General features: G+C 44.9%; 1 protein-coding gene across 1 annotated transcript in view; it reads left to right on the top strand.

Annotated features, from left to right (window-relative positions):
• The window catches only part of LOC135385488 (A.superbus venom factor 1-like), a 134,661-nt gene that overhangs the window by 54,652 nt on the left and 52,925 nt on the right, over positions 1-27,084 (top strand). The window contains exons 18-26 of the mRNA XM_064614826.1: positions 750-897; positions 1,591-1,819; positions 2,420-2,629; positions 8,586-8,685; positions 12,062-12,163; positions 12,328-12,516; positions 18,043-18,118; positions 24,642-24,798; positions 26,917-26,994. Of these exons, the coding sequence (XP_064470896.1) occupies positions 750-897; positions 1,591-1,819; positions 2,420-2,629; positions 8,586-8,685; positions 12,062-12,163; positions 12,328-12,516; positions 18,043-18,118; positions 24,642-24,798; positions 26,917-26,994 (1,289 nt within the window). The remainder of the gene's footprint in view (positions 1-749; positions 898-1,590; positions 1,820-2,419; positions 2,630-8,585; positions 8,686-12,061; positions 12,164-12,327; positions 12,517-18,042; positions 18,119-24,641; positions 24,799-26,916; positions 26,995-27,084) is intronic.

The following is a 27,084-nucleotide window of genomic DNA, read 5'->3' as shown; positions in this document are numbered from 1 at the left end:
AAGCCAGGCAAGAAGAAGCCATTAATCGCACTAGCACTAACTCGTCCTATCCCTTTTCTCAAGTCAAAACGGGGTTGCGCAGCACTGTTTCCGTCCTGGCATGCATCGTCCTCGAATGCACCACCTTCTGAATGCATACTGACAGAGATTTGGCGCTTGTATACTGCTGCACATTAAACTATATCAGAAACTATATTACTTTCCTGCACGTTTCCGCTTTATTTCCACTCCGCCTATGCGTGCAAACCGCTCCATTTTGCGGCTATTCGCTTCGTATTCGAATATCCCAGTCAGATATCGCGTCGTATTCGCTTCGGTCCGATAACTATTCGTCTTGTATTCGCTTCGGGTTTCGAAACACTAATCGCACGGGTGTTTTTTTTTTTTTTTTTAACGAATGAAAATGAACAAAAACAATATATATTTTGACCTGAGAAAGGAACAAATAACCAATGAAACTGAACAAGAACGAGCGTCGGCGTATGTTGTGTAACAACAATAACGATGATGACAATATCGATGCCGACGCGCTCCCTCCATCTCACCCTATGGGTATCAACTCTACCATCGATAATTTCAGTCTAACGAGTGTTTGTTTACTGGTATTACTACTTCATTTGCACCGTTCAGACAGCTCCAGCTTTTTTGTGGGCAAGGGAACGCATCACATGAAACGAAGCTTTTACCACAGTGAAGCAGTTCGGTTTCTATCCTGATACTTTTTTGCCATTCGACTATCACTTCCACAGAAAAGGACGAAGAAGCTGGAGGTATCATGGCAAGATCATTCAGTGACATTGACAGCATTTACCCCGACAATATGCTGGGACCCGTGAATGACAGGGATGTGCGTAAGGACTTCCGCGACACCTGGCTGTTTGATACCGTCATAATTGGGTAAGCGTCCACTTAGCGAATAGGCTGTTCGTGTGGTGAGCCAAGATTAAAAAAACAAAAAAACAAACAAACAAAAAAAAAACAGAAAACGAGAAATACTGTTAGCACTAGATGCACAGAACCTCGGTCATGTAAAATGCTGTACAAAAGTTTACGGAACACGCTCCGGCACATTCCTTCCTCAGAGTGACACGCTAGTAGCGAACAGGACCGTAAGGACTTGCAGACATGTTCCTAACCCAGTCACCTGTTTGTAGGTCCGTACGGTACCACTCGCTGCTAGCGTGCCACCCTGAGGAAGGAATGCGCCGGAGTGTGTTCCTAGTGTTTTGTATAGCACTGTACATCGCTGGTGAGTGGCAAATAGCTACAATCTGGCGCCCTACAAATGTTTTCCGTCCCCTCCCCCCTCCCGCTCCCGTCTTCCTCGAGAACCGATGATGGGTTAACTTTGTAGGCTCACCTGGATTCAGTCCGGAGCTGACCGACACCAATAACGATGGAGTATATTCTATGAGTCTGCACTAGAGCGAATGCTGCAGAATTCGTGAAGCGAGTTTACGCCACTGTGTAATTAAACTAATTCAGTTGACACCACGTGAGGTTCTCCAGCCACGAAACAGATCACCCACCATTTCCACGAGCACCAGATATACCAGTTACAGCTGCATAATTATTTTTCTGGTTCCACAGCGCTTCTCATGAAGCAAAGCACGAGACTACCCTGCCGGATAGCATCACCACCTGGGAGTTGGGAGCCGTTAGTGTGTCTCCACGTGGTGGGATATGCGTGGCATCACCAGCAGAAATCACCACCTTTAAGCCGGTCTTCATAGAGATGAACCTGCCGTATTCCGTCGTTCAAAATGAACAAATTGAAGTACCAGTCACACTCTACAACTATGGAAAGGAGGAGCTAAAGGTAAGTATATCTCTAACCTACTCAATCGCAGGTTAGAGGTTTTACGGCTTTGCAATTATCAGCTTTCGTTTCGTATCGTTTTTTCTCATGGAGTTGTACTCTATAACGATTTAGGAGAAAGTGTTCCGGAAATATTGTGGTAGCATTCATTCTAAATTTAGTACGGTGAAGCAGGTGGCTCCGAAAGAGCTTAGATCTCTAAAAACTGCATACATACAAAACATAAATGCACACTGTAGTGAGGCAGCTGAAGCTTTTTTTCTTTTTTTGCTTTGGAGGGAGAATCTTGCGCCGGACCGAAAATGTCGCATAGAATTTGCCACATAGAATTGTATGCCCCTTGAATATAGTTGCAACAAACTAGGACAACTATAATCTTCGTCCTGGGTTAGGTTAAAAAAAAAGTAAGCATAAAAAATAACCTCGACGTAACTCTCAGAAGCGCTGCCATCATATACATTCCAAGGTAGCAAACATTTCCTGTCGCTTTGTAACGTCATATGAAGGTCATAGAGCTTAATTTTGCGGTCCCACCAATGGAAATTAATATCAATAATACCCTGCGTGAGGTTCATGATTGCTACCTTTTATTATTTCCAGGCTAAGGTGTTTCTTCAAGGGACACGAGGCATCTGCTCGTCAGCCATAGAAGGAGAAATATCTCCAATTCAAAAAATCAAAGTTCCCAAGGGGAGCGGTCGTACAGTAGTATTCCCTATTGTTCCCTTGGAAACTGGAGACCGATACATCCAGGCCTCCGCCTTCACCACCAACGGGGCAGACAGCGCTCGAGTACGATTGAGAGTCGAAGTACGTATGGCTTGCAGTGGTAACATACTACTCATCTGGTCGCTTTTTCTTTTGTTGTTTTGCGTCGGACCTATTTTGCGTATGAAATTCGAAACAGTAAACCTATGAAGTACATAACGTGACACGAATTTTTAGTCGTTTTAGCGTCAACCGCAATGCAGTTCCGTCCGTAAGCGTTTTGAAGCGAGAAGAAGACAGAGAGGGAAGATGAAGCAGTTATAATAATAATTGGGAGCACATTTAGACATAAGGGGTGCGTTTTCTTATTCAACTCTGGCAACTCCGAGTTACTCTCAGTCGGCGAAAAATAGCCATAGTAGCCAAATTAGCGGAAATGACGTCATAACTCTGTGGCGAAAATTAGTCAGAGTTGCCAGGAGTAGCTCTGAAGAAGGGTAGCCGTCATTCTGACGTCACAAACAAGATAGCAGACGACGATACGTCGTCTGCTACCAACCGTCCTGTTGACAGACAATTTCGGTGGTGTTCAATTTGGAAGTGTAGGACTGGTTAAAAACTGTCGAACATTTTCAAAATCTGCTAGAGTGCACGCATGTGCGGTAAGTTGTTAAACAGGCAGTATATCACCACTTCCACATCGTCTCGCCCGTCAGGCCAGCCCGCCATTTTGAGCGCAGAGTAACTCTAGCCGTTCGAAAATTACGGTCAAAGGTGGCTACTCTGGAGTCACGTAATGATAAAGGCTCTGACGTAGTTACTCAACTCCTGTCTACTCCGGTTGAATAAGAAAACGCACCCAAGGAGAATCATGGTAAATGAAGAAGCTACAATGGCAGCGAGACGAGATTGCGCACCCAAAGTTCCCCAAGCAGTACGCCAATATTGGTTCAACATTTGACCCATAAGGGATGCCAGGATTGTCAATGTTGGTCCCAATATGGTCAGCTAATGCGGTCCCCACGGCAAATGCAACCTGGCTCCATATTGGACCAATATGGGCAGCCCATTTCTCTATACGATGCTCACACGTCTACATGGAGATGCCCATATTTGTATACATGCCACAAAAATTTGTTGGGTAGGGTGATGTAGGGGCAAGGCGGCTTGCCTGCTCTAGAATCGCGGCTCGGTGTACCCAGGGGAGGGAGAAGAGGGGAGGGGAGATATGATGGCGAAATAGGAGAGGGAGGGGTGTGCTTGCTCTGGGATTCTTGGACTACCCACCACTGAAAACATGCGAGCATCCCTCACTAGTCTTCATTGGGATGCTCCCTGTACCACGGTAGGCAGCACGATTTTTAAGAAAAAAATCCTGCCGGGAACAGCGCCCCAAAGGGTACTGCCCCGACGACCGTTTTATAGGCCAGGATATTATTTAAAAATCTTCCCGGAAACAGTCCTGCAAGCGATACTGCCCCGACCCTTATGAAAATGAAATTAGCCTGTCTATTGACATACTTTGGACATTATTTGGCTTCTTTGGCTTTTGTTTTCACTTTGATTTCCTATAGACAATTGCACCAATTGTCCAAACACTGGCTGTAGACGGAAGTTGGCTTTTCTTTTTCCTGGATGTCTACAGAGGTTACACCAAAGGAAATATATTGACTGTCTTTGGTCTTATCTTCTCTTTATTTTCAAAAGAAAGCGGTGTATAGGTAGTCTAAAGAATGAAGAAAAAAAAGTGTTCCAACGGAAGAAAGAATAAGAAGACTCGTCTAATATGGAAGGTGGAAGTCTAACCGCAGGGTGTGGGCGTATTTGGTCTTTCTGTACAGCGTGGCACATTCAATAGCGACACCACTTTGCGGCAAAACACCCACTGACTCCATTATCGCGCGATTTTTGGCCATCAAACAGGACAGCAGCGTCAACGCATCGTTTTGACGTCACGCAGTGAAGTGGGTCTACGTATACCTTAATTTGCCAGAGCTTTCAGAACGTCCACCTCTGAGCATGCAGCATATGAACTGCAGTTTCCTTCTAGAAAACAGATACCATATATTACTTGTCTTGCGAGCTTCCAAAAAGTCGAGTGTCCTACTTGCGTCTGTGTCAGAATGAAGGGTGATGTGCCCCAGCTTAATTCGTTTACACACACATCCAACACTCAAGTGAGGAATTGCTTTGAGCATTAACTCACGACAAAGATAACGCCTGTGTTTGTAACTGGTTTCGGTTTGAGACATCCAGTACGTCCACCGAAAGGAAAACCTGTGCAGTGAGACGGCTATTTGCATCAATGTGAACCTGCATGGCAAATTACCCACTGCACAAATTTGACTTTCAATGGACATAATCAATGTCTCAAACAGAAAGCAGTTACAAACACATGTGTTATCTTGGTCGTGAGTTAATACCCCAAGCAATTCCTCACTTGAGAGTTGGATGTGTGTGTAATCGAATTATGCTGACGCTCCTCACCCTTCATTCTGACTCAGAGGCAAGCAGGACACCCAAGTTTGCGGAAGCTTGCAAGAGAAGTAATGTATCGTATCTGTTTCCTCGTGGTACGTGTGCCAATGACGGCTATGTATTGCTTCCCAACACGGGTAAAAAAAAGGCTTCAATACAGTTTCACACAACAGGAACTTAACAGAATTCGAAGAGGTACGCGGTTGCCACTTTCCAACATCTGGCAATAATTTGCCAAAGCTCCGGCAATAGAAAATGTGTAGCCTACATTAAGGCTTTCCTATGAGGAGAGAAAAGGCAAATAATCGATAGATTTTCTTTTGAACAGGTGTCTACGGAAAGTGGGTGCAGAGGGAGTAATCAAAAGAAAAGCCAATGACTGTCAATAGATGTTCACAAGGCACTACAAGTGTGTGTCTGTGTGAAACAACACTTCCCGATAGCCCACCATACCAAGTGTGTGATATAGAATAGTAGCCAAACTATAAATGACAGATGACTTGAAAGAAAAATTAATGGCATAGGGTCAAATGGTAATAGTCTATAGGATTTCCAAAGACAACTTGTCTATAGCCGGCCAACAGAAAAAAAGTCTATAGACTGTCTGCGCCAAATAGCTAAAGACAGGAAAAAGAAAAGAAAAACCTCTATCCAAATAAAGTCTGTTGCCTGTTTGGACTTTTTGCTATATAAATTCAATAGCACGTCCATAGATTTTTTCATAAGGGGACGACCGTTTTATAGGCCGCGCATTCAAAGACACGGCCTACTCTGGGGAGGACCACGTTATCAGGGGCCCTTCTGACCGGCTCCCCTTTGCCTCCCACCACCGCATACACGGATTGGTGAAGTTACGCCATCGTCCGACCCAACCGCCACAAAATTTTCCAACCAGCTCCTAGAGTTGAAAGGAGCAAAACACTTTCATAACGGTGAGGGACATGCGTTTTAGCAGCTCGCAATGCGTCTGCAGCAACATCAAGGCACCTAACGTTACATAAGAGACATTCCTTCCTTGAGGCATTGCCATTGCGTTTTTCAGGGCCAATTCTCACTTGGCGACGCCCGACGCTACGTCGTGTGCGAGCGGCGGAAGTGATCCCCTGGCTCCCACTTAAAAAAAAAAAAAAAGCCAGGCCGTGCCCGCTATGCGCACAGCCTCGCTTTCACTTGTGGACGAGGATCAAAATCTATGTCGTGATGTCCACTCACTCCCATTAAAGTCCACAGCGTCTGCGTCTCTCGCGGCACGGTGCACCGCGCAGTGGCGTCTTCTCGAGCGGAAGCCAAAAACCTAAGAAAACTGTTTCGCGTGCATTGTTGGTGAACGAAGCATGCAGTACTGTAAATGTATTTTTATTCACGATGTATTATTTTCGCAAATCGCGCATTCAGTCATTTGTCAAGTTATTCGCCAGCATTTAATTTCGCGATTCCATAGCTGTTTCCTTTCGCGGGATAAACGTCAAGCTGCGGTCGCGAGTACAATTTTTCGCGAATTTTTAGCGGTCGCGAAATTCCCAAAAATTTATACATCGCGAATAAAAATATGTCTCCAGTAGTTACCAGATCACGGCGCCGTATTTGCTCAGGGCTAAGCGTTCGTTCGTGCTTGCGGTTTCAGAGTTTTGGTTTCATCAAGCTGTTTATTAATGGAACTATTTCTGGTCGCTATCAAACGAAAATCAGTTTTTGAGTCCGAAAGCGCAAGCGCAGCGTCAGAGACGGCCTGCCGTTGGAGCGCATTAAGTTAGCGGCTCCAAAGCGCCGGGAGCGCGACCCTTTTTACTAAACGGTGTTACTCGTTTTCCGGAGCGCTTCCTTCTCGATGAAATCTCACGTTCCAGCTTGCAGGTCGAAGCGCGTAAGGGCTGCTCTGCTCCGTGACGTACGGCTGGAAAACCAATGGGCGGTATTGGAAACTTCGCCTGGGAGCGTATTGTGCTCATGGCTCTGACCGTTTAGTAGACGCACCGGAGTACGACGAACAGAGTACACCGAGCACATTAGGTAGAGCCGCTACTTAACGCCCCCGAAGAACTTTTCGCCCCAGAGAATTCGCTCTGAACGTAGCTCAAATAAAATGTCAGTGTACTGTTTTGGCTTACGTTCATGCGCTGAGGTCGGAAGACGTAAGGCATTGAGACGAGGTACAACGGGAAAGGGGGGGGGGGGGGGGGTGCGCAGGGCGGCGAAGTTTGGGAACCACTGGAGTACGGCATTTCACACGTTACAACGTCCAATATTGGCGGGCTGCTTGGGCATTTGATATACGTACTCAATACGGGTTCTTCCAATTTCCCCATTTTTAGCCAATACGGGCTGCACATAGGCATAATAGGCCCTGTATTGCCAAGATTTTCCCCATATTGGCTGACACTTGGCAATATAAGCCCTGTATTGCCAGGACTTTCTCCATATTGGCTGGAACATTGCAATACCGGCCCCATATCGCCGAGCTACGGCCCATATTTGAAAAATAATGGGTAAAACCAGTGTTTGCCCAATATGGGACCCATATTGCGTGCTGCTTGGGTCAGACTCGGAAGATCGCCCAAGAAAGCGGACGCATTGAAACGCGTTCGGCCAAATATGCAATCAATTTATTACTAATTTATTTATCATAGCAAATGCACTGACTGAGGCATCTGATCATTACAAGTGGTGGAATAAACAGAATCATTTGTCAATCAGATACTAAATTAAATCAATCAGAATAATACAATCAATTCTCAATGATAATATACATCTCACATAAAGCACATTGCCATATGTATGTCTTCGTTTAATTATGATTGTGTGTAACGTATGTGACTTTTTTTATTGTTATTATGATTTACTTGTTGTATTATTAATTGTTATTAATATAATTCTGTGAAATGCATTTGTTATTCTCTGATATCATTGTTTGGAGGAGCCTTTAATTTCTATTTATTCTCTCTGGCTCCTCCTGATGTACATTATATTAATACTCTAACCTTCTGAAGTAAACTTGAATTTTAATTTGCAAGTAGTGAGGCTAGTTCGTTTTTAAGACAAACGCATGAATGAAATGTGCAAAAATTACTGACACAGCTGAAAAAAAAGAAGCTTAAGCTTCTTTGGTTGCGCTTTGTTGAGAAACATGCGTCACGATGTTTGTTGTTAGAGCCTAGCGCAAAAATCCCATACTCATCATGCTCACTACGTGATCTGATATCGTACTTGCTAGATCACATAATGTGACCCACCAGGAATTTTCGCAGTGCCCCGCACACACTCCTGAAACATTTCCCAGGATCTAATCGCCAATATAAAAAGTCTGATATGAAAATATTTCTTGTATTAATACACACGGCACTAGCAAACTGATATGGGTGTCACCCCACACACGCACGCAGATAAGCGGTATTCTAAGACAGCCCTATGATGAGAATCTCGTGCAAATCCCTGTGCCCCATGAAGTATTACATTCTATAAGCCATCAATTTATAGACTTCTCAAGTCCGGGGAAGAAATATCTGCGTCGCGACATTGTGATACATTCCGCACTGCTCCATCGTACAGTTTCTCATGTAATGATGATCTCTATTTATCCCAGCCACCGGGAAAACCCGCAAAAAAGGACATCACGTTGGTTCTGGATCCACTGAACGAAAGGAAGAGAAAACAGAGAAGTGTATCATCACACGAGTACAAAGGTGAGTGTTGGTCCACTTGCTGTAACGAGAACGATACACTCCGGAGCTTGGACAATACTCGTTAGTTGCTTCATAATGGGTACTCGTAACGCAGTGCTTCCACTGCTGCAAATGCTCGCAGTGGGAATGTGATATACTTGAAGACGATAGAAGCTCCTTCTGCAAGAGCTAGCAGAACACATGGCAATACTGATGCTGTCGACTGTCGTGGTGACTGTTTCATTCCTTCCGTGAAAAGTAACGGAGGGACGGCAGAGCCACAAAAATGCGAGTGCCCATTCTACTAACGTACGCAGCTAAGAAGCTGTGTAACTATAGTTATGTTGTTCAACCTTGGAGGGGATGGGAGAGAATGAGACACCTGTACGCTGTTTATGGCGTTTCCTGTTCTAAATGATATGCTCGGAACGATGATGAGCACTAAACGCTTGCGCTTCTCTTTCCAATGTCTCTATAAATCGACACCGTACATCCAGGCCAAAGCTAAGCAAACGCTTTCTTATAATGCTCAGGGTCACCGTGCGAAATATTTCAACTAAATTCGTAAAAGATTATTTCTCAATTAATTTTATTGTCTGCGATTTGGCTTACATGGCGTCAGTGTTAACAGATTCCGCTTTCTTTTCTGCCAAGCAACGGATCCACCGGACTCGTGACGAAACTTGCTCATTACGTTCAAAACAGTCCTCAATCCCCGTGATAAAATGACATCGATGCGCGCGAGCCGGTCGCGAGCCATTCAAAAGAGACGATAAGTGCTTGAGCGGTGTTGCATAGTACCTTTTTACTGTATATCATGTTTTGCCTCAATGTTTACAGCTCTGCTCTTGCAACGAAGTACATACGTGCAACAACAACAACAGCAAAAATAAATAAATAAATAAGAATAATAAAATAAACGATACGAGAAAACTGCAGTACAGAGTGAATCATGCAGACAACTTCATGGAGTGTCAAGAAAAAGTTGTGTATGAATTGCTAATAGATTGGGGCTGAAGATCGAACAAAAAGGACAATGCATGAACACAAGGGTGTGGAAGCACAAGTCAAGTCTAACCTGGACTCCATCGACATCTGGCCACACATTGCAGAGCATGTAGGTGCAGCCGGAATTTCAAACGTGCCGTGGTGTTAAAGGAGCAATGAGGTGACATATCACATCGCTCGAAATCCCGCCTCATCTGTCAAGCTGTCCACCAGGAGTCAGCATGCAAAATATTTTCGCTCTCCGGTGCGATATAGCTGTGGCACGGTCAGAGAAAGCAGCCCAACGACGACGATCATATGCGGACGGACCTGCAGGGAACGGCCCTTTAGCGCTCAACCCGCGAAGCGCACTATGTGGCACACCTGCTACTATGATGATGGACGGAGTCAAAGAAAATTTGCGAATCTGCAACGGGGCTGTGAATACGCCGCTGCCTATTTGACGGCCTCCCACTCTGCGCAGGCACAGGCGAAGGCGGAGCAAAAGCAAACTTGCGAAGCTACGAAATGGTGAGGAATGACGTTGCCGAGAGCACGGAGACGATAGCAAGATAGCGCGTGGCAGCAAGGGCACATCGTCGTCGTCGTCCACGGCTCGGCGCATCACTACCTCCCACACACACAGGCACGGAGCGCTGCGATTGCAGTCCGCGTCAACACCATGGAGGGAAGAATGATGACGACACTTGGGTGAGGGACGGCTAGGTGTAAGGCTTGGGTGTGGACATTGGGCGCGGCAGCAGCAGGATAGCGGGTGCCGACGGTTGACAATATAGTGAGAACTCACAGTACTTACTACGGACAAGCGCCTAGGCATTGACCAGGACTTGCAACTGCACGATTCAGTCCCACTCATGAGCTAGGCTGTCGAAAGGAAAACATGAAACGGTCTTATAGCAAACGCCACAAGCAGAAACAAATTCCACAAATTGAAGTTGGATACCTTATGATAAGGAAAGGGCTGCCAGACGAACACGATCCATTCTAGGCCCCTACCTTATCTACAAGATTGCTCATATGGAAAGTATCCTGAAGAGCATCGCGTATATTGGACCACAGGGAGACCTTGAATGTGTTGCGGAAAAAACAAAAATCTTCCTTACCATATCAGGAGAAACGAACCTCAACCGGAGGGAGCTGTAGGAGGGCAAAACGAGCAATAGGACGTTAGTTTGGAGGAACACGAAGCGGAATTAACACGTATAACTGAGGAGCCTCTCAACCAGTGTCCTTACTCCAGGACGTTGCCGATAGAACTTACAATTCAGCAGTTGCGCGTGGCAGCAAGGCCACATCGTCCTCGTTACCGGTCGGCCTCCCCGTCTCAGACGCGGAGCGGTGTTTGCGGTTGAGGTCTGCGTCAATACTACGAAGGAAACAATGTGGACGACACGTGGAGAGGGACGGTTTAATGTCGTGGCAGTGAATGTGGCAGCAGCAGGATAGCGGCTGTCAACGTTTGGCGATGTCGTTTGCCCTGCATCGTGCTGCAGCGGCAAAGGATATGTCGCTGCGTGTCAGGTAATAGCTGGGCAATAGCATGGAGTATGGTCGCGACCGTCTCCCAGAATATGAGCCGAGCTTTCGCATCGACGCTTATGATGCCGGCGAGTACCATCACGAAGTAGGTGGACGCCTGAAGAAGAGTGCTGGACCATGGCGCACCGCTACTCTTACGGGGCTTTGAAGTCGAAGGGTGCCGGCTCCGAAGACTCGAATGCGACCGATAAAATGGCGTAAGAGTGCTTCTTGTTGTCTTTTCTCTGTCTTCTGCCCATTGTTCGGTGCCATAATTATGGAGGACGCGAGCGTGACCTCCCATCGCGAGACGCCGGTGGAAATACGTGCTTTGTGGCTCACGAGGCAGGTCCTAGCGCCATCGTCTGTGTTCTGAGCAGGTGTGCTGTGGGAAATGGTATAATGATTCGACACATTTATGGTAATCATAACATCATCCTAGTCATTTAGGCAAATTAGAAGTCTTCCACGAAAAAAAAAAAAGCAAAATAAAAGAAAGAAACAGGAGACAAAAAATACAAAGACACGTACACATGTTTCAGAAGATGATGGACACCATCATCTGGACACTATCGGACTTCGATCGTTATTGTGAAGGGGCTCGTTATTTTATTCCCCCCATTCCAACCAGCAATGGGGTAGAGTATCGCCTGTGGCGATGAAACTCCCCACCCTCCAAGGTCAAAAATAAATTTGTTATTGTTGTTTCAGAATAATGTGAATTTCTAATTCCCCATTCTAACAATACTGGGCTCTATACTGTGCTGACAATTACTCCTCCCCGGAACGCTAGAGCTAACGCGAAAGTTACGCATAATGTATACGATGCAACTCCAAAACGTTTCATGTCATCGCTTTTTCCGTTTTGCAGACACAATCTCTGATAACACGAAAACTCAGTTGGTGGCTTTGAAAGTCCCTGATCTCAAGAACGCAGTACCTGGAACTGAGCACTGTGAATTGAGCGTTATCGGTAAGCAGCACAGATGATTCAGCTTCTTACCCGCTTCCTAGCCTGTGCTTCGCAATTTATGTATCTTGATAAACTGAATTGTGACTTTATGTTGTTCAACCTACAAACCTGTACGCCTATGCTTACTAATACTATATCTGGTTCGTCCCTGGCATACCCACCAGGAGATAAATTAGGACAGGCTTTAGAAATAGCGATAAGCGACCCTGCACACCTGGTTAGGATCCCTACTGGATGTGGAGAGCAGACCATGATATATCTGGCCCCAACGCTGTACACCTACGGCTACTTAAAGGCGTCGAACAAAATAACTGGAAAATCAGAAGACAAGGCTCTTGATGCCATGCGGAAAGGTATGTGTTCCTTCAAGTAATTAGGTAAGAGTAAAGTTTCTTCCGTTGTTGCTGGAAGATGGTCCGTTGATGTAGCTCACAGATCGGAGATATTCCCAAGAGACGTCCGACAGGCGGTATTCTCGAACAATAACTGGGCTTTATTTACATAGTCATTTACATAACTATATACAAGACAATACTACAGCGACTGAAGTCACGGGGCTTTCGCCTCGTCTTCATCCAATCCTTGCGGCTTCCACACACGGATTTTCGTGTGTCCTCCGTTTAAAAGAGTGACATTTGGGACACAACCTCCGCCAGCAAACACCAATCCCAGGAGCCCGGTTCAAACGTCTCCAACTCATGGTTGGCCTAGTTTGAATTTGGAACGAACCAGGCACCTCCTAATTGTCCGCCCACTACTCGGTATTTATGGGTAACGGACCAAGCTGTCAATCCGTGCACCATGCAACTTTGGACAGTGCATCTTCCTTGGCCCACTCTACTGATTTATTGCCAGCGAGCATCTGGTCGCGAAGACCCCCTGAGGCGTCAAGTGTCCCCCGTCCAACGTGCCTTCCCCGAGTCTCTTTCGGGTGGCTATTACACTGAGTTAGGAATGCACAATATTCGCGAGGTTTCTAAAAAGTACAACTCTTACAGTAAGAGTTCATCCTTGATAGATTGAATGGGGTTTACACTTAGTTTGTATGATGCCAAGTCCTCAGTGACGTGATCAATGTCAGATCTGTGATAATACTAGCCCTTGGGGCAAGTATATGGTGCAGTTGGAATAAAATATTTCTCTGGTTCGTTGTCAGACCTAGATCAGAAGGTCCCGTTAGTGCTGTGATGCACAACAGTAAGCAAGCAGCCGCATAAAATGATGGAACTGTGGTTTCCTTAGCAATGGGGCAACTCTTTTCTTTCACGGGTGGGGTGGAAGGTCAGATTTAGTGCCGGCAAAGCGTGATAAATCGGTATCGTAACCCTTTGTGAGAGTTCGAGATAGGGGAACTAACACCAGTGCATGCGCAATAGGGCGGAGATGAGTCTCTCTTGAACCGCATGATACGTACATATCGCCCACACGCCGCTGCGCGTTGCCTTCCAAAGCAAGCAAGCACAAAGCACAGAGCGGCTTGCAGGCAGAGAAACACATCCGATCCGTTCGAGTGTACCTCATCACTCTCCACCAATTAGCTGCGTCTTTTTCCTCGCTGCGCTGTGCTCTTTAGTAAATCTAAATACGCCTCCGGGCCTCGAGAACATGTAGAGCAGAGGCGTGCTGGGACCGGGCCTGTGCATGGAAACTGTCGTGTACGGGGTGGGCCCGGGCTATAAATCTATAGAAGACGTCGGGCCCGGGCCGCGTGCGGGCCGTAGCAGCCCTGCCTAGACCGGGCACGGGCCTGAGAATTTGGCACGTGCAGTGCTCTAATGACTACCCCATGTCCTGACTAACCATCTACAGGGTGTCCCAGAAAACGTGTCATTGAATTCTAATAAAAAAACTACGCCACCTAGAATCACGTGGTACTAGGTTCGTGCTGGGTTTTTGCCACTGATGTGCGTGCCATGTAACCTAAGTTTAACTATGTAAATTTGTGCGAAGTGAACTCGGAACTTTGCCAAGTAAGGGTCACTTTTTTACCCCACCAACATGAAGAGCGTGCCGAATTTACTCAAATTCACGATAATTGACAGTGATATTCAGGATCTATCCTATCGGGAAAAATAGCGGAACATCCTGCTTCTCTGGGCACTTGCGTATAACGCGCGAGGACTTTTTGAGCGCAATCGCTGTCATTCCGACGAAAGGAGGTTAGAAACCCAGCCCACGGAGTGATAGTAGAAAAAGTGACAGTTCCTGAAATTGGGAAAGTGAAGGTATGATCCCAGTCGAAGCCGGACGCGATAAGCTATGTCTGTGTTATCTCTTTCTACCATGCCCGTGTGGGCAGGGTTTCCAACCTCCTTTCGTCGGACTGACAATGGTTTCGCTGAAAAATTCGTCGCGCTCTATCCTCTGCGAGCTCCGTAGAGCATGATTTTCGGCTATTTTTTTTAAATACTGTAGCTCCTCAATATTCCTGTCTATTATCATTACTTTAAGTAAATTCGACTCGCTCTCCACATTGGTGGGGTAAAAAAGTGACCTTTACTTGGCAAGTTTCCGAGTTGAGTTCGCAAAAATTTACATAATTAAACTTAGGTTACATGACATGCACATCAGGAGGTGGCAAAAACCTAGTCAGAACAAATGCCGTTGACCGCATGATTCTATGTGGCGTAGTTTTTTTTTTTTTTTTTTTGTTTATTAAAATTTAATGACACGTTTTCTGGGACACACTGTATGTAATTTCTCGATCACATAGATGGTATGTGCGTTCATATGTTAAAAAATGTCGTGTACACTAAGAAACGAACGCTCTCCCCTGCGAAACCAAACGGTTCCATTAATTCTAGGGATGTGCCAACCGAATCCGCGAATTCTCGAATATTCGAATCCTAGGCAGGGATTCGAGATTCGCGAATCCGAATCCCATTGCCGAAAACAGCTAATCGAATCTTTCGAATCCACTAATCACGTTTCTTTGTTTCTTTTTAAAATCGGCGCCTCCAAGCCTGCTTGTCCGGCGGCCCCCGGGGCGCGCCAAAACCACAACATAGAGCTCCGATATTTAGAAGTTTAAAAGTAACATAGTTTTGCCTTGATTGTTTCTTATTTTTATGGAGGGAATTCGGACTCCTGAGTTTATGTATTTCCTGTAGTCGATGTGTTAAATGAGTTACACTTAGGAAGGAGTACATGCCCAGACAGCACAACATGTTGCAAATGCGTTGCATCAATGTTACCTCAACGTTGAAGTGCTGCAGCGATGTTTCATGCACACATTCGTCGTTGTAGCAATATACTTGTTTCAATATTCATGCTATGTCTCAAAGATTGCGTAAAACTAACATTGCGATGATGAATATGTTACACTAAGGTAATGTGGCGTTTACAGTGTCGATGCAATGTTTTGCAAGCAATGTCAATGCTATGTTGCAGTTGCATTTCTCCCAAAACGCTTAATCAATAACGTAAATTGAACGTTTGTGCAATATCTTCTTTTGAATGTTTTTGCCGTATTTCAAGAGGTGCGTAGAGCTAACAGTGTGATGCTCTTGCGAGAGCAATGTTGCACTGGTACATTGAGGAAACGTCGCCGTTACAATGTGTAATAGAAATGTTACCTCTAGGCAACGTCTGAAGCATTGCAGCAACATCGAAACAAACATATTGCTACAGTGTTGCACGTCTTGCATGCAACGTTGCCGAGACACTGGGGTAGTCAGTTCGACTTCGTCGAAACTCACATCCCCATTTTTTTCTTTATCACATCACATCACTTGCTCCGAGTGCTCCAGTAACACAATGTTTGCACGATCTTGTTCTATCTGTAATTCCCACCAATAAACAATGCATTAAATCTTCCGAAATTTCCGTGACGTTCACTCATCATTTATCAGTTTATTTTTGACGACGTGTTCAAATGTTGCGGCAACGTTTCATGCACAAATGAAACGTTACCACAATGCTTCTAGTTCAATGGTGCAGCATTTATAGAGACGGTGCATTTTAGAAACACTACGATTATGTTACTCAGACAATGTTTCACGTGCTGCAGTGAGAGAACATTACAGTTAGTGTTTCCATTATGAGGAGAATAGACCTCTACCTGAGAAACGTCATCATGACGTTAGTAGACAAACTGAAACCGAAACAAGTCGAAAGGGGTGTGCCGGGTTCCACGAATAGGCACTTGTTCGCTGCCTCCTATTGAAGGAAAAGTAAGACCGAAGGTCGCGACCTTTTCAGAGACCATCGTAATCCCATCTAAGACCGTGGCTTTCGGGTGCGACCTTGTTTGCCTAGCTTCGAGCGTAGTTCAACTCTTCCATATTGGTGGCGCTGTCGAACACTATGACGTGATTTGTTTACAAACAGGGAGAGGTCTATTGTGAGAGACATATTCTGTGACAACACTGCGGACCCACTGTGGGAGATGACTACGGACAAAAGGATCGAGACGACGACAACATAATATCAAAGAAAATTGATCTGACCGAGAGCTTGAAATTAATTACAATCCATTCTTACGCACATGTGAATGCGCGCTGACCTTCGATATGGCGTTCTTCTATAGCGTCAGTGCGACCACAGCCCTTGAGCCCTCGCGTGACGTACTGGTTAGAATGATCGGAAAGACTGGGAGGTAACACGGGTTCGTATCCTGACTGTTCTGTGTGCGGTTCTCCCAGGGATTCCCGGTAGGCTTTTCAGACGAATGTCGGCAGCATTCCCCTGAAGTCTACCCAGGAGCAGGACAATTACTGAATATGTAAGCATACTGCGCCCACTTGCACAAACATCACCAAGACTGTAGTGCTCCTCTGGTGTTGCTTTTGTAATGTTGGTACACTGTAAAGGAACTGGTCATTGGCAATGTTGCATCAACATGGCAATATCACAGTTTTTGCAATGCTGTTTCTGTAATATTGTTGCAAAATAACGAAGCCGGTCTTTAGCAGTGTCACATCAGCATTGACATGTTACATTTTTGCAATATTGTTTCGATAACATCGTTGCAGCACAACGAAGGCGGCAATTAGCAACATAACATCAATATTGCATGGCAATATTGGTGCAATATTACTGCAAGAATTAGTGATGACTCTGTGGGTATGTCTTCTCCCGAAATTTGTTTTTATTAAACAAAGATATCAAATTCTGCTTCAAAACCGTTTTCAGTAGAAGAGTTTTTTCCCTGACTTTTTAAACTCTTTTAGAAGGAAGGATTCAAAATATTCGAGATTCGTAAGATTCGTGGATTCGCAGAACCTTCCTTGGATTCGGATTCGGATTCGGATTCGAGAAATTCTGGATTCGTCCCATCTCTAATTAATTATATTCTTGTGGCGTTCTCATTGCGGTGGTACGCAGACCCTAGCAGCTAGGGAAGCCGACCAACAACTACACTTGATGGGCGACAAAATCTTAAGAGATGCCTGGAGCGTGCAAGCCATATATACAGAAAGTAGACAACAAAATGTATTTTTTCGTCCGGGTCACTAATTATGCATCGTGGACTTCCAAGATTACTGGTATGGTGTTGTAATTGGTAGAATCACACAGCCAAGGGCTTGCTGTCGCCTGCTCAGAGCCATAGTGCGCGGGTCGGATAATCCGTTCACCAAGGGCGCATTATCGCTTCCATGTTTCGTCGCATGAGAGACATCTGGAGGAGGAACAACAACTACAGTGAAAGTCAGTCAGTGGCAGTCAACTATTTGAACTCTGAGAATAAAGGACGTAGCTTATGTGGTATATGGCGATATAAGCGAAGCGATTTCTAATTAGCGTATCGTACCGATTGCCTTCGTAGTCTGTTATACCAACCATATGCGCCGGGGAGACTTTTAGAACAACCGAGCTGTCGTGAAACCTTTATATGTCGTTGGTGAAGTATGATAATGTTTCGTTTTTCTAACATGTAGGATACGCGCGGATACTGACATACCGTCAGCCTAATGGGGCATATGCAGCATGGCTTGACCGCAAAGCAAGTCAATGGTGAGTAACAGGAGGTCTGAGTATCTCAGTTCTCCGTAGGCATCCTCTTATCGTTACCGTTGTACGTTATAATGTCTACCACGTCGCAATACCCCGTGTCTTCCTGTCTCCTTTACGTTCCTTTCCTGACGTCGTCCCTCAGTCACCCGATGTTTCTTTGCGCCCTTACCCGCCGACAGTGGTAGCTCTATACCGACTGGTCTTCCTGGGACTATTTCTTTCCTCACGTCCACCCTCATGGTTGGCCGTTTCTAATATGCTCACGCGACTGGGGACAATAGTGGCTCTCGTCTGACTGGTCTTCCTTTTACTTTTCCGTTCCTCATGACCATGGGCGTACCAAGAGGTACGCAGGTGGGGCGGGTGGGGCCGTGGCCCCACCTGGAGAACCTAATCGCTTGTGAAAATAGTGCGCTCTTTAGTTGTAGATCGTAATGGTCCTTGTCAGATGTCATACTAGGAACCTCTGAACACCCGCACAGTCCGCACGTTCGCCTCCAGAAAAAGAGAATGTAGGTGGGGGGGAGGGGTGCACACTTGCCCCCCTTGGAAAAATCCTGGTAACGCCCATGCTCATGACTTCCCTAATAGTCACCCGATGTTACTATGTTAAGTCATTGGCGACAACAGTTGCTCTTTTCCTACTCGTCTTCATGGGACCATCAGTTGACAGGGTGAGGTACATTTGAGACGTACCAGGGGATGACGGCTGAGTGGTGAGCATAACAGCTTATTAATTGAAAGAGTGCGGTTACGAATGCAGCCGATAGTGCCAGTTGCTCGATGGTATGACACAAATGGCTCATGAACGTGTCGTAAGTTGTTTTCCTTTATGAGGCACATTAATGGTCTTAAATCGGAAACTAAGGTCCTGGTACTGCCTCCCATGTGGTGTGAGGATGCCTCGTGAGCTTTCTTTTATATTGATTTCCGTCGCGATATGCAGAGGTGGCTTTGGCTCCGGATGTAAAGCTACCACTATGAAGCTTCAGAGCATCCCTAGACAACAGTGTACACCGCCGGGTGAGCACCCAAATGAAACATGCATGAAACGGCGTTTCATACTCCATTCGCTCAACACGACACATGCGCCATTGCCGCACTCCGGAGTGTCAGACACCAACGAGTGTTTCGCGCTCCCATCTGAAATGGGTTCACCAAAGCAGACGATAAGCGCATCCGGCTTGAAACATTTGGCCTGACGTATTTCCTGTTGAGCGCGCCACCCAATGGGTGCAAGCGGCTGGCGCTCGCAGAAAAGTACTTTTTATTATGCATAATGTAAAACCCCGAGAATAGGGAACTCTGTGTTGTGGAGGTAACTCTGTGAGACTGTGTTGTGTCTGTCCCTTCGTGTTCCCTAGTCTCGGGGTTTTACATTATGCATCATCTTCTCCAGCTCGCTTGCTTCCTAGCCATTTTTTCACTTTTTATTAGTTCGAATGGTACGCTTGCAAGCGAAATACAGACGTACTATGTCACTGGATTTCCCATTGCGAGAAACTTACTTTTTTCCCCACTGCCATCATGCTTTCCTATTACTGGGCAACTTCCATACGAATGTCGTCTGTTATTCACGGGTCATGCTCACGCCAAGCAGTCACCTTCACTCAAAATAAATTGCTCCTATGGAGTAAATTGCAAATTTCCGTCGTTTACATTTCATCTGCTATTGCAAGAAAATGTTATCAAACCGCTGTCGTCGAAACGAAAAGAATGGACACTATGCAGTAGAGACTCGGTACAATTAAAGTAAGAAACAGAGCCACCGCGTTTTCAGTGTACTGCATGAGGAGACGAGAGGAAGTGGCATCACAGAGAAAGGCAGGGTAACGCCCCAAGCTGTTCTTCGCTGTTAAGTGGCCGCTCTGGGTGTCTCAGAGTCCGGATCTCTCCCTTTGGGTGCGCCCCTTGTGAAAAAAGATGAAAAAAGAATTGATTGTCTCTCGTTACTATGTTGACTAATGTCAACCAGAGTATGAAGAAACACGATAGGTTGTCCATATAAATGATATTGACCTTCTCTTCCAAACCGACCACCGTGTATGTATTGAGAAGTGTCAATATACATCATGCAATAGAGACTCCATCGAACGATGCTAAAAAGCTGGTTTGGGAGCAGCAATTCGCTAGACCCTGGCATGGTCTACGTCGTGTATAGCCGTTAGGTCTGTAATGTCAGAACCGCATGAGTTTCGGTAGTCGCGATGCCCATTTTCTCCGTTTCTATTACCCTCCTCGCTGTGAAACTTTCAATGCAGTTCACATGCGGGCAAACGATCGTTTGTTTGCGTTTATCTGGGCTAACTTGGGAAGACCTGTCGCAACCCCTTTAAGAAAATTCTTCCCAGGACGATTACTAGTGGCATTCCCCTCCTAAGAGACAACATGTACTATACAGGGTGTTTCACCTAACATGTCGTACAATTATATTTAAAAATATACATTTCTTAACAATATGGGGTCAGCGCTATTCATCTCAGGGGAGATTTTTCCATTACGCATGAGCACTTTTATTGAATAATTTAATTCGTAGGAAATTGAATTTTTCGCAATTGAACGCCGAAATTTGGAAAGTCAACCTTCCGTTTTTTGTTCTTTTTCTTTTTTTTGACTGAAACGGAGAGAGGAGGTTTACCCCATTCTAGTACAAAATACATTCACTGCTAGAAAGGTAATAGCCGAAAAAAAATTGCGAAAACCGTCATTTCGAAGAGCAAAAATTGGCGGCCAAGCTCAGTTCTGCGTCAAGACAATGCAAGATGCGGTGGAACGAAAATGGTCACCCGCCCCTTCCTGTCTTCTTCTATCTCTTCTTTCAGATAACTTTGCGTCACAGCCGGGCTGCCGTTATCAGAAGAAAGTAGCAAAATGAAAAGTCAAAAGGCAGTTACATGGCCTCCTCACATCGCTTCTTGTGGAGATGTGAGCGCCCGGCCGCCATAGACCTTGTATCACCAACTGTAGGATAGGACAAGCGTTAGCTTGCCCACATCACGCTTCAAAAATAGCCCACAAAATAGCAACCGCCTGAGATCCCTCAGAAGCCTTCATTGGGATCGCAAGCGCCACCTGTGTATCGCCAACTGTAGGATGGGACCTTTTCACAAAAGCATGCGCCACCTCTGGCACGCAAAGGATCATGGGAACCTGGAGCGCCTTAGAGCACTACGAGACGGCAAAGGCAGTGTTAGAAGAACAACAACATTTCCGGTGTGCGCAGCACGAGCGTCAGCCGGTGTACCGCTGACCGAAAGTTTGACCGAAGCAGACGACGGAGCAGTGTCCCTCAAAGTTCCCATGCTGCTTTGCGCCGCTTGCTTGGCGCGCGCATCTTTTTAAAATCGTCTATTTGCGCTATTTGGAAGAATGGTTTTCGCAATTTTCTTCCGGCTATTACATCGTGATTGTAGTAGTGAATATATTTTGCACTACAAAGGGGGTAAATCCTGCATACCGTTTCTCTTTCTTAAAAAAAAAAAAAGAAAAGAAACCTGAGGTTGACTTGACGAATTTCGATGTTCAATTCGGAAAATTTAATTTCTCGCCAATTAAATTTTATAAACGTACTCAGAAGTAATGGTAATACCTTCCCCGGGATCAATAGCGTTGATCACATAATGTTCATACAAGTAGATTTTTCAATATAATTTTATGACACGTTAGGTGAAACACCCCGTATGTTGTTTGTCACGCGAGCTTCCGCTAATTCCAGAGTCTTGCTCGCCTAGGACTCAAGAAGCAGTCTGAGCTGTATATGTCTAATTCGACTACGCACACAAACAACACTCAAACGAGGAATTGAGTATTAACTGTCAAGCAACGTAGCGTCTGTGTTTCTTACAATCAACGTAACGTCTGTAGCGCGTACCGGTACGTGCCACAGAGGGGCTCAATGAATTTGTCTCAAACAAAGGGCATTCCTGTGTCAGATTTTCGTTTCCCAAAATGATGACTGCCTATGTTACATGGAACATTTATTGCGAAATAAGTAGAAATGCGCCATTGTAGCACCGCACGAGTTTGACTTTCGATGGACCTACTGAATGTCTCAAACCAAAAGCAGTCATTTAAACACAGATGTTACGGTTATTGAGAGTTAAGACTACCAGCAATTCCTCGCTTGAGTGTTGGTTGTGTGCGCAATCGAATTATACTTACACAGGTTGCCCTTCTTTTAGGGTCAAAGGCGAGCAGGACTCCCGAGTTAGCGAAAGCTCGCGTGGCAAAGTATACATAGCACCTGTTTTTTCTTAGAAAGCCGGGCAGGAGGTACTGATCCCGCGAAAAAATTTCTCAGCCTTTCGAATTGACATTTTTGGACTAGTTGGTTCTCTCTATATTTATTATATTTTTTATCGTTTACTTTTTAAGCTGCCTAAACTGCCGCGCTCATTGTTCGTGATGGGAACTGCCAGCAGAGGGAGGGAAATTACTTTTATTTTGCGATGTATTGCCATTACTCATTACTTTTTCAGAAGTAATACTCTACATTACTCATTACATTATTGCCCTTAGTATTGCATTAGTAATGTCACTGCTTTAATCAAGTAATGCTATTGCTCTCGCATTAGATTCTCCGAGAAGTGTCTAATAAGGCCCTGCGTTATCAGTCAGGATAATATTGCCCAAATTGGCACAAGTGTATTTGTGCATGCATGCAATATGCATAAAGTATATGTAGGATTTGTTGCAGGGCAGACAATTCCTATAATAGGGCTTATTGCATCGTAGAGGTAGTTGGGGCTCGGTACGAGGCAAAAACAGCCAATCACTTGTCACTTGTCACTTGTTACAGGTGTAGCGGCTAATTCTTTTATTTGTTTATTTTTTAAATATTAATTCTCGTTTGACGGGAAAGCGTTAAATTACGATGATGAATGGAGTTCTAATGGCGCACGGACGCCTAAGATCAGAAAAGCGTTAGTGGAGAAAAAGGGTTATGACACCACCTGGACGCGTGCTGGCCTATTGGGAAATACCACGCGCTTGGTTCTCCTCGGGGTACTGTGAAAGACGGATTTGGAAAATCTGGGATTTTCCGTGCCTCGACACGACATAATTTTGAACTGCTCCTTTAGACAGTGCCTGAAGTCCAGCAATGAGTAATGCCTTGACGCATTATTCGGTCAAAATATGATGCATTACCATTGCTCATTGCCGGTTCGCAAATTTCAATGCATTACCATTACTCATTACCAAATGCAATGCATTACCTGTAAATGGCAGCAATGCATTACTCCGCACCTCGGACTGCAAGAAACGAACAAAGATAAACAGAAGCGAAAATGTGTTGTGGCCGAGGTTCAAAGCAATCCAGAAATGTCTTACTCCCATGTGGAGGGTACGTCCTGAAAGTGATCCGCGGCTACGCTGCATAACATGCAATAAAGCAAAGTAAGAGTAACTATATACCTGTAGCTTTGTGTTTTGCATAACACACACGACGTACGCCGTGCCACGATATAGCGAATGGCAGCTGCCAAACCCGCTTTTTAGCGTTTTTGTTTCGAGTTTCTATAGTATGATATCTATTGACACTTCTCAATACATACATGGTGGTCAGTATGGAATGGGGGTCAATAGAATTTGTATGGCCATGTACATACAATAGTACGTGCATACATAGAAAATCAATAAGAACGGCATAGAGCTGCTATTTACAGAAGTCAATAAACTGAGAAATGCAGTAGAACGTTAATATAGTACAGAGACCCAAAATAACGAGTCAATGTACATTTTCGTAAGGGCGACAAAAGAGGGGCGGCTACTTAACGCACCCATTCATTCCACAAGTACAACAATGTGGACCCGTTGATACGATTCCTCACTTATAGCAGCCAAATACATAGATACAGCCCCCCACACGAGCTCCACTATCGGTGTCGAGTGTGATAATGAAGATTGACACTGGGGCTCGGTGGTCCCTGTCATGGTGTCTTTGATTTTTGCCCGTTCAAACTTGGGATGCATAATTCATGAACGTTTACATACTGTTATGTCAGTTCTTTATTTTATGCACGCACATGAATAAAAAAACCTTTTATTGGCAACTTTAAGGAGAGCATAAATACGCAAAAAGAGCAAAGAAAATACGAAAAAATTTGTGTCAGATATAATAGGGTCACTTATGAAAAGTACATATGAGCATATCGTGAAATTCAGTTTGCTGCATATTCACCCTTCATACTAGGAATGATGTAAAGATATTATGGATAATATGTTACTCGGCGTAAAAGAAGAAGTCAAAGAATGCTAATACGAAATATATGCGATCAACACGAAATCAATTAATTGTCAATTAAATGCGGGTGACTGCAGTACACACAACAACAGACAATAGACAAAAGTATACACTTGGAGCTCTGAACTGCATGTTCTTAACCCAGTACATATGAAACCATCCTTTGCTGATCTTACTCGCCTTCTTTTGAGATAAATAATTATTGTTGTCCAAGGTAAAAGTTGTCTGCTGTAGACGTAATTCAGATTATCATATTTGTTGCATATTGTGCCGTTCTAGGCTTACAGCATTTGTAGTCAAGAATCTATGCGAAGCGAGGAAATGGATAAGAGTCGACGAGCATGCTGTCACCAGCGCGCTTGCCTTCCTCATCAGCAAGCAAAATGTGGACGGGAGCTTTGTGGAAGACTCGCCTGTCGTCCACACCGAAATGCTGGTAAGACATGAGCGGTGCTGAATCGCAGAGCACTGACCAGTCTGTTGTATATTCTTAGCCCACTTTGGCTCTAAACGAGCCGGTTCGTCCCTGTATGCTTTTCGCACACTGTATATTTTAACGTAGTAGATGTTTTTACTATGAACTGACTTTACTGGACCAGTAAGACTTCCGCTTGAATCCTCAGGAATGACGTGCACGTCTAACGGACTAACGAACAGCGGGACATTTGTTGAGACACGCAAGTGACGGATGACGCCCCCATCATGTATCCAACTCTTGCTGTCGAGTGCCCACCCATTGTTAGTTCGTTAGACGCGTAAGCGATCAAGCTCCCCGGGCGACCCACTTTGTTTCCGTCTAAAGTTTTTCTGCTGCGGCGAGCAGGACATGAACCAGGGTCATGCGCTTTTGAAACCAGCAACATGTAGTCCTTAACGGGCTGCTGCTTATATGACCCAGCAGCACTGCAGTGAGGCACACGTATATCTGTGCATGTGCCTCACCTGACCCGAAAGGGACATTACGCGAGCTCGCTTCCTCCCGTGGTCAGACCGCACTTGCAAGGTTAAAATACTGACTGAAAATCATTCGCTGCTATAGACTTGCAAATAACTTAAAAGTGCCCAGCATCCAAAGAAGGAAAGTCATGTCCAGCAGATCATGCTCAGTAGAAACACGCATTGCGAAATTTCTAGACGTATTTAAAATGTAAAGCCACGAATTATTATTATTAAAAATGTATTTAGATGTAACGGTTTTGACAGATGCCACAAGTGCCATATATGATGCTTGCCCATGGGGAGTCTACTTTTTGTGCGCACGTTGTATGCCCTCTTCACAAGCTAAGTACGGTTTATAACCGTCACATCATATTTCATGACACAGTAACCTTCAGAGCTTCGCGGTCGCTCTGCTCACCTTTAAGCCCTTGTTCGCAAACTACCTCGGTTACAACACATCTAATTTTTATGGTGTTCCCCCGAAGTATATCGCGTACTTTTTATATGGTCGCGTTTAATTGTTTTCAACACGAAAGTATTCAGCCCGGTGTATGCATGAATAGAGGAACACTTCTCAAAGTGACGGTACCGCGTCCCAGTCGCGGTTTCACATTTTGAGGGCTATGTTAAGTGACGCAGCATTGTTGAAAACAGTAAGTGGTAGTATATCTGGCAGTACAACTTTTTTTTTGCGCAAATGATTCGTAAACTTTCAAAATTCGAATCGGAGCAAAATTATTTATGTTCGTTTTTGGTGCGATGCAGTGTTGTTTTTGTAACGCTATGCAACGTGGATAAATAAGAAGATCTGCAGCAATGAAAAAGCAAAAAGAAGAGAGAAGTAATATCACTGGTGCATACCATACCGGATAATGCTTTATCACCGGAATCACCGTTAGCGTCATCACTGAAATATTGGCGCGATATGGGCAAAATGGGCTTGCCAGTATAGGAAGCCCATATTGGTCCAATACGGAGCCTGGTTGCACTATTGGTCCCATATTGGCAGCCCATATTGGACCAATATTGTTGATTCTGGCAGCCCACATGGGTGCAAAATTGGACCAATATTGGCGTGCTGCTTGGGCTAATTCAGAGTGTTCAACAGCGTCTCCTCGACGTTATTACTGTCAATAGCACCCCATGAATTATTGAGTGATATAATATAATTTCTGCATATGTGTTGCAAAATCCATGCATTTGAAATGTATTTGAAGCTCATAGTGTCCCTATATTTTTGCACCAATTAAAATTACAAAAATGTGCACAAAATTATATGCCACAAGCTTGTAAAGAAGAACATTATCTCAGGAGACGGTATCAGAGGTAGCGGGACTGCGACGCTATATCGGCATTTTCAGGTGCGTCCCTATATACACGCACCCCAAGGTGTGTCTTTTTTTTTTTTTTTTTCAACGTTCTATCGTGCCTGTGTGGCTAAAGATCGCAGTACGGTTCACTAACGCTCTCTACCTCGCAGAGCGCTAGGAGATCACCTGCATACCACACGCAACATCCCAGATGCTCATTGAGTATGGGTTGATTGTGACGACTAATGTGTTTGCCCTTGTATTGTGGCACATTTCTCTGGAGCATTGTCTATTTTTTGCTACAGGGAGGAGTGAAAGCTGCAGTCCCCATGACCGCTTTCGTCATGATGGCGTTTTCAGAATGCATTAACGACGGAGTACAGGTAGGATTTGTTTTCCATAGAGATTGACATGTACTTAACAGAGTTCATGCACCCTGAATGGAAAGCTGTTGAATGAATTCATGAATTTGT

This window comes from Ornithodoros turicata, chromosome 2 (assembly GCF_037126465.1).
Source record: "Ornithodoros turicata isolate Travis chromosome 2, ASM3712646v1, whole genome shotgun sequence".
NCBI classification, from domain to species: domain Eukaryota; kingdom Metazoa; phylum Arthropoda; class Arachnida; order Ixodida; family Argasidae; genus Ornithodoros; species Ornithodoros turicata.
The sequence above is the reverse complement of the archived record's forward strand: the minus strand, read 5'-3'. Positions and strand labels throughout refer to the sequence as shown.